The 9105-nt window shown below is 36.5% G+C and overlaps 1 protein-coding gene across 3 annotated transcripts in view; it reads right to left on the reverse strand.

Annotated features, from left to right (window-relative positions):
* Positions 1–1394: 1394 nt before the first annotated feature.
* Slitrk4 (SLIT and NTRK like family member 4) overlaps positions 1395–9105 on the reverse strand; it is an 11365-nt gene continuing 3654 nt past the window's right edge. For all 3 annotated transcript variants that reach the window (XM_029558017.1, XM_008821782.2, XM_029558016.1), the window contains exon 2: positions 1395–7886. In XM_029558017.1, coding sequence (XP_029413877.1) covers positions 5323–7836 — 2514 coding nt within the window. In that variant the 5' untranslated portion in view covers positions 7837–7886 and the 3' untranslated portion in view covers positions 1395–5322. The remainder of the gene's footprint in view (positions 7887–9105) is intronic.

Below are 9105 nucleotides of genomic sequence, written 5' to 3' on the forward strand. Positions count from 1 at the left end.
ATATAAACTGGAGTGAAATATTCAATAGCTTTCTCTTAGTATGAGGTCCTATTGTCAGTCTATCTTATAAATTATAATGAAATGTGGAGTTTGAATGTTTTAAATTCCATCCCGTATTTTGACCCAAAGTATTCAAGTGCTTCAGACGCCTCAGTGTAGACCCGAGAACAACAAACTAAAACTAATTTACACAATGTTTTAGAAAATTATCTTTTTTTATATGTAAGGGACTACAAATACTTCCCTTTCTTTAAATTTCCCTTCTTCAATCTGTCCTATCACTCAGAGGAAAATAAGTAAGAATGAATAAGATGAAAAAAAAAAAAGAAATTGAAATTTACACTACGCATTTTTATATAAAATAAGTTATTAAAATCTAGTATTTGAGCTCTCATTTGGTTTTCATTTAACAAAACAGATCGCCAATAAATATGAAATTAAGAATAACAGCTGTCAGTTAAACTTGAACACACACACACATGTGTGTGTGTGTATGTGTGTACTTATTCCAAATAAGTGAGACAACAAATAGTTTAGCTCATTGACTAGCAACTATTTCAATGAGCACTGAAAATGAGGCTGGCCTTTGCTTTGATTCTATTTGTCTACATAACAGAGTAGCTTAAACCCAAGGTTCTGTGCTCAATATTCATAAAGAACTTCATCACCCGTAATACACGAAGCCATCTAGGCCAAAAGTATCTGTATGTGCTATTCCTCTATGCTGTGCAAGCTTTCAGCACAGTTTATCTACAGACAAAAACCCCACAGAATTTTCTGTATTTGCTTCACTTAAGGACACATAGTGTAAAACCCACTTATTGGCCACTGCAGTCTGTTGACACTTTTCTCTGCTCTCAATTTAGCTATAATGCAATTGTTTCAGAGTTTTCAACCACAGTAAATGCATCAATGATCAACTGATATTTTTGGTTACCTTGAAAGAAACTAAGTTAAAAATAGAATTTCACCCTATTAAGTGAAAAACTAACCAGAAACCAGTAAAGCTTATTATGGGATGTAGAGGTTCTGAAGTTTTTCTAAATGTATTTGGATTGATAACGATGATTGATACTATTTGCTTATTCTAAGTTATATCAGATTCCAACTGATTAGTGAGAATGAGAAAGGATCAAAGCATGTTGGTCTTGGCACTGTCTGATGAGTCTCCTCCAAAAGGGCTGCCAGTAGAAAGGAACACAAATTGTGAATATGTTTGTAAAGAAAACGTCTTTTAACAGAGGCATAATAATAAATTTTGGCACAAAAAGTATTCTAAAGCTATATATCTTACCCTCAAGTTGGAGTGATAAAAATCACTTTGCATACTGCTTTATTTTTTTAGGAAAAATAATTGAAAAATAAATATATTTAACAAACTGTCACTTCAGAAATAACATTGTAGCAAACAATTTTATTAATATGTTCAGAAAATGGCATTTAATAAATTCTGATATCTTGATGTAATTACAAGCAAAATTCATTAAATGGTACTTTTCTGTAGTTTACATTAGATCTTATAGAATTACTTGATTTTTTTATGAATTAATATAAAATAAAAAAGACTCAAATCATGGTAAAACAATATGCATACTCTTCATTCCAAAATAGTAATTATAAATACATTCTTAATATAGTCTCCCAAGTCTTTGGATGCAACAATAACAGGAAGAAAGAAAAAGAAATGGAGAAAGAGAGGGAGGGAGAGAGGGAGGGATGGAGGGAGGGAAGGAGAAAGAACTGTCACTTTGCTCATTTCTTACACTGTCAGTGGAAAAGTCATGCAAACAATATTGTATATTAATATTATCACCATTTATTTCTAGATTTATTCTCTGATTTCTGAAATACCTGCTGACAATACTCATGAGGCCTTGCCCTATAATCTTTATGCATCCTTATGGCTTTCAAAATTAAATGTTCATGAAATGCAACAAAAAGAATAATGGTCTTTTGTGACTTTATAATTAATATATTTACTAGTATTGTTGTTTAGAATGGAAAACTAAATATAGGATATAAATTGCCTTATATACTTGAATCACTATACTTTAATAGCTGCTTTCTCATAAAATTACACAAAGATTTACTTTTAAAGAATTGAATCATTTTTATTGATTTCATAAAAAAATAATTTAAAACTTGATTTATGTTACACAGACACAATATATTATCTCAACCCCTTCACTGATTTCATAAGATACTAGTTTTCTTTGCAACTGCTCTAATACAGTCCATACACAAGAATATAATTCCAAGAAGCCTATGATGTGTCACACCACATTAGAAATGAGCACTTCTTGGGTTTTCAAGATTTGAATCGAAGTCTACTAAAAAAAAAGCTGTACTGATGTACATATCATACCTCAAGGGGTTAAACTAACATCAAGGTTATAGTTGAAGCTAACAAAATGTACATAAGAGTATTTTAAGTGGTCTTGTACTCAACTCAGAACTTATGCCTAACTACATTATCAAAAAGATACCAGAAGAAGTAATGAAAGACAGGTGCAAAATAGCATACACTGTATAATGTAGGCACAATGACTTTAGTTAAGGAAAATATATTAGCCTTAACCAAGGTTTTGTTACTTTCATTTACAATAAAAATTTCCAAATAATCACAATTAAATTACTGTTTTCTTAAAATTTTTGAACATTTATAGCTTTCGGCCAAAGAGTATGAGATAGCCAATATACTACAGCAAGCTTTGAGATGGTGGCAGGTACTCTTGCCATTGGCAGTTCTTTAGAAACCTTGAAACGTCTTCCAAACATCACCACACTGAATAAAAAGGCATCATCCCAATGACCTATTAGCTCCAGATCATGGATAGAGCTTTCTGATTCTTCCCAGGAGTGTCCATTTAAGATTCCTCAATCCATACTTTATTGACGGGATAAACTAAAACACTTTCTTGGAAGCCTTTGCGTCTTTATCCTGTCAGTATGCATTAGGAGCCCTTTAATCCATGGATGCATGCGTGCACGGTAATGGCATATTGAAAGTCCTTATGAAACCGTTGATGAAAATAAGTGTTTGAGCACACATCTTGTCTTTTCTTTCAAGATCAGAAAGCAATAGTTTGTTTGGATATATTTATATTCATATAAAGATTCCACAGACATTGTCTGAAAATTAAAATTACACATTAAAGTTTTAAGAGCACCAGCACATACATATGGAGATTTTGTTCACTATTAAAAAAAATCTCCAAATTATCTATATGTGTGAATATATACGCAAACACATACATGCATGCACACAAACGCACACACAGACACACACACATACACACACACACACACACACACACACACACACAAACACGAAACAAAAACAACAGCAAAAAAAAAACAGAAAAATACTCTCCTCCAATAATGTCAAGTTTTCTTTTTTTTTAAATTTTGGAACAAACACACACTCTTGAAGTTAGTATTTAATAGAGGAATTGCTATTACAACTTTAACCCTAACATCACTTTAGAAGCCACACCAAAACACCTGCCATTTGAAATTCATGAAGAATGTCTGCTTACTCTCTTGCCTGAGCTGCTGATAAATACTGTCATTCATCAAACACACACACACACACACACACACACACACACACACAATCTCTCTCTCTCACACACACACAATCTCTCTCTCTCTCTCTCTCTCTCTCTCTCTCTCTCTCACACACACACACACACACACACACACACACTCATCAAGAAGGAAATGAGATTCTGCATACCACTTTGCTAATTAGAGCTCCTAAAAATCTGCAAATATCACCCATTATCAAACACTTCATTCATTTGTTCAATTTTGACCAGGAACAACAGCATAAGCAGACACAGGGGCACATCGTTTGTAGCTGTATACCAACTCATCTGAGACCAGTGCAAGCATTTTACAGTGTGGTTTAAGTAGCCAAAATTGCCATGATGTTTACAGGTCTACTAGACTAACTGATAGCAATCGGAATGATGGAACAACAGGAAACTGATGCATACAAGATACTATTAACCTTAGTCATTAATTTGTTAAATACTTGTAGTTAAACTATTTTAATTAAGCTCATAGAATCCTGAAAAGCATAACAACTGATGGCAAATAACAACTGCCCCGGACACAATACTATAAAACTAAGGAACCTATTTTAAAATGCACAGTTGGCAACAAATCTGAAGATAATATGCTAAATTCACAAGAATGGTACAGAACTGCTTTTTTTATTTTTGCTTCTTTTTTGATTTTTTTTCTGTTTTTAAATTATACCTGATCACAGAGTCCAAAATATTTCTGTGCACATTAGCTTCCGTCTCATTTTAGTAGTTTTTTCTTATCTAAATTTATACTTTCTGATGAATTTGCTGTGATCAGGAAAATAAGTCAGGTATATTAAATACATATTAAGGAGTACATGTTTTCTTATTTAGTATAGAAAGTACTTCATAAATATGAATTATGTTACAAAAATAGCTTTGGGTGCGCTCACACGGTAAGCACTTTGCTAATTTTGGACAACCTTTAAGGATTGTGGGTTTTTCACGTAATTGAGAACAAACGGTAGTTTAATTTGAGCCATATTTCATTCTGATAAACATCATGTTTTTCTCCAGATCACCAAAAACACTATGTAACTCACACTGACTTTTTTTCTCCTTTAGGTTTTTATATATAGACAGGTAATACGTAAGAGTGTTCAAATTTATTTTATAGTTATGTAATGCATGGTATTTTTAAACAAGTATTTGCACAATTTAACATTATAAATCCAGTGGTTTCAAGATGCAGGCCATAAAGTTTACCGATTTACAAATACTATCAAATGTTCTCTCTTTGCATGCTTTTTTTTTTACACGTTTCAGGTAATCTTTACAGAGTTGTTACAATGCCACAAATCAAAAGGGTTATTTCAGTTCCACCAACTTAATCTACGTGCAAGATGAAGGACCCAGCCAAGGTACAAACACTGGTACCAGTTTTCTTGAGTTTGCTTCACAAAGCACAAAGAGATGAAGGTTTTGCATTGGGGTACAAAACGGATTTGCCTCTTGAGGTTAAATTCAGTGTATTATGTTTATAAAGCATCCCTTTGGCAATAGAGTTTGCAGTATCCCCACAGGACTCCACAGTATAGGTTTTATATAGTAAAATCTATTAAGGAAATTCTCTTCTACTTGACACATCTTTACAGCTACAGTTAATTAGATACCCTTGGAAACACCTGCCTCTATGCCTATTGATAATATAGTATTTGGACGTTACAAGTCAACAAAAGGCACTTTCATCATTAAATAATGTCCTCTGTATGAAGTCAGACTGCATGAACTATATCTTGTTCAAAGCTGTTTGCTCCTCAAGGACCTGTAGGTAGTCAGGGGAACTCTGAAGTTTTGCCTTCAGTTCAAAATACTCACTCTTCCTTTGTTCCACGACAATTTTACTATGGTTGCCACCTATCAATGATTTCTTGTTTTTTTTATCTTGCTGTTTCTCTGGATAGCGAATCTCAAAGCCGCTGACACCTATGCTATTATACTCCTTTTTGCTTTCAAGAAAATTCTGAATAAACACATTGGAATCCCTGCTAGGGAATAATTCATCCAGCTCATCAATTGTGCTCAATCTCTTCCTGGTATCCACGTGCAATAAATCTTTCTCCTTGTCCGCAGCATTTCTCATCATGACTTTTTGTCCCGGAGGATCTGAAAACATGAAACCAGTTTCAGAGTCTTTCAGACCACAGGTGTGGGTCTTGCTCATCTGTTCTATGGTCTGTGGAATGAATGCTTCTGTGCTCAGTCCATCCTTTTTGTTTGTTTTGTGGTCATGCTTCCTTAGCTGCAGCTGCATGGAGCCACACTCAGGATTCCCCAGACCTTCATGCTTCACGGTGGGTTTCTTGTTGCGTCGCAGCACAAAAACAAGAAGGCAGAATGCAACAAACACAGTTAAAATGAGGACGACTAAGATACTTAAGATTAAAATAGATAGAGGCACTGGGCCCCCAGGAGGACTTCGAATGGGACCCAGTGGAGTGGTGAAGGTAATTGAAGGTGCTGGGCTAGTGAATGGCGCTGATGGCTTGTTTAAAAGTTTGGGACATAAGATTTCATTTTTGAGGGACTTCAGTTCAATGTTGGCAAACTGAACAGGGGTCTCACATTTCAATTCTTTCACAACAATTCCATCATTCAACTTCTCCAGCCACAGCTTTAATGCCACCAGGTCACAAGTGCAGTCCCAAGGGTTGCCCTCCAAATCAATTTGTGTAAGAGACTGTAGCTGATCAAGGACCCCACTAACAGGTAGGTACATGAATTTGTTGTTCCTCAAGTTCAGTCTAGCAAGAGGTGCTCCAGAAAAAATGTAAACAGGCAGGCTCTTCAAGAGATTATTGTTTAAGTACAGTAACTGCAAATTGGGCATAGAGTCAAAGGTGCCTGCTAAAATTTCCTTAATCAAATTGTATTCCAAATACAGATACTGAAGGTTATGAAGGCCTGAAAATATTTCAGGGTACAGTCTTTCAATCTGATTGCCATTGAGGTAAAGCCTGCGTAAATTGGTAAGATTGTGAAACACTTCTCCTTTGATCACTGTAATCTGATTGCTGCCTAGATGAAGCAAATCCAGTCCTTCGAACTCGGTGAAGTCCGAGACGTCCACATCTTTGATGCTGTTGCCATTCACATGCAACTTCTTCGCATTTAAAGGTTTGGGAATTAGCTCAGACATGGACTGTATGTTTTTCTCCTGGCAATTCACACTCAGTCCCAAATCAGAAGGATGTGTTTTGCAAAAGCAAGGTGCCGGGCAAGGTGTAAGAGGAGGCACTCTTGTTTGGTAAGACACAATCTGACTGAGATTGCGGCTGGAAAGAGCTTTGCCTGCCACAATTCCAGAAATTTTGGATGGATTTGTCGTTTTGGGTGGTTTGGTCACTAATCTGTGCAAGGATGTTTGAGTAGTGTGACCATTGGGAGTAGTGTAGCCATTTTCCAGCTGAGATGGAGGCAGAATTCGTACATCAAAGTCACTGCCTGTGCCCATGGGACATAATTCTTGCTTGTTGGTTTCTTTTAAAAGCCTTCCATATAAGTCGCTGGGAGTTTCACAGATAGCTTCTCCTATGTAAATGTTATAGGGCATATTCTCCAACCAAGCCTTGAGTGGCAACAAATCACAGCTACAGTTCCAAGGGTTATCTTCCAGCTGCAATTCAACCACACGGCCAATGTGTTCCAGAACTCCAATATAGGGGAGCTTCTGGATTCTGTTCCCCCGTATATCCAGATGGGTCAAAGATGCGAATCGAAAAATATTATCAGGAAGGAATGAAATCAGATTGTCATTAAGAATGAGAACTTTCAGTTTGTGAAGCTTATTGAAGGCTCCTCGTTCAATATACTTGATTAAATTGTAGTCAGCCTGGAGATACTCCAAGTTCTCTATTCCAAGGAAAGTGTCAGCTCGGAGAATCTTTAATTCATTGTTGTTCAAGTGCAACTGCTTTAATGCACTGAGCCCGAGAAAGGCTCCTCCCTCAATGTTCTGCAGTTTATTATTTCCCAGATGCAGAGATACAGCATGAGAAAAATTCAAGAATGTGTTTGGATAGAGGATATTCAAAAAATTGTTTTGGAAATTGAGATGATAAAAATTAGACCAAGGTGGTTTCAGTTGATTTGGCCTGTAGACTGACACCTTCTCACAGTTCACATAGAGCACATTCTCAACTGACACGCAGGAGCACACATTGCAAATTTCCACCGATATGGTAGAATCTGCGTTTGTCGAAGAAAGCAGGGCTGACACAATCAGAAAGAGCCAAAGAAACATCTTCTTGCAATCAGCAAACAACTTTATGCTTCTGAATAAAGAGAAATAATCTAAAAAATAAAAAGAAAACAATTTTTTTTCAATGGTAATTCTTAGAAATAACATCTGTGCTTAAATCATCTCATCATGACCACATGGCAACAATCACTAGCACTGTATTTTTTAAAGCAGCCAGATATCCAAATATTTGCACTCCACTGAACAATAATAACCACCAAAAATGCCACATATTTTTATTCCTATACCTGTAATTTGCACAAAATTTACCTGCACAGAATATGCAACAAACAGTACGAAAAGAGATTATTAATCATACTTACACCATAATACGCTGAATTTTTAACTTGAACCATCGAAAACTGCCCTTCAGCACAAGCTTCAAGCCTTCTACATGCAACTCAAATGAAAGTACCTAGAACATCATTTATTCCATATCCTTTCCGGCACAAATATAGCAGAATTGGTGGACATCTATTCTCTAAAATTCTGTTAGATGAAGAGGCTGCGAAGAGACCATATTTGAGTGCAGCTTTCAGTGGAGAATGACTCTGGGAGGATTGAGTTCCTTTAAAGAGGGCAGTTAAAAGACTTACATTGAAGGTACCCTGGAAAGAGATTTGCCTGAGCTTTGGCCTCTAGTTAAGCACATTGCCAGGAATCAGTTCACTCCTGCAAACTGCTACCTTCCAAAGCACAGCTGACCCTTTAAGGCACTAGAAAAACAACTTCCAGGTAAATAAACAGCACCTAGTTTTCTGTCAGTACTTTCTCAAATGGCGTAAAAGCCTTTTGTCTTTGGGTGTTTGAAAGCAGGAGAGAGACCTGCTTATTCCTGCACTGCTCAGCTGTTTTCCAGGCAGCATTTCCACCCACCAGAACTGGCTCTTCTGTCAGGAGTGGCCGGCCCTCTCCTGTTCTTCATTTGTCAGTTTGAACGCAGTTTCCACTGACCCTTGTCTCGATTGCTTACCACCTTCACTCTGACCGCAGCCTGCCACTGCTGAGGAAGAGGAGTTCACATGCTGCAATCTGTGAGCAGCTTTATCTGCAGAAGCAGATATATTCAGTTCAACGTATCTTCCTCCTAAAGCCATCAGTTCCCAAACACCCTCCCAAAATTATCACCCCATGTCCCTGCCTGTAAACAAACAAACAATTACTTCTTGGAAGAGTTTAATGCTTAGAAAATTAACCCTTTGTTGCTCACTCCTTAAAATACTACAACACAGACACACACACACACACACACACACACACACACACACACAC

Source organism: Nannospalax galili, unplaced genomic scaffold (genome assembly GCF_000622305.1).
Source record: "Nannospalax galili isolate Female #2095 unplaced genomic scaffold, S.galili_v1.0 scaffold167, whole genome shotgun sequence".
In the NCBI taxonomy this organism is placed as follows: Eukaryota; Metazoa; Chordata; class Mammalia; order Rodentia; family Spalacidae; genus Nannospalax; species Nannospalax galili.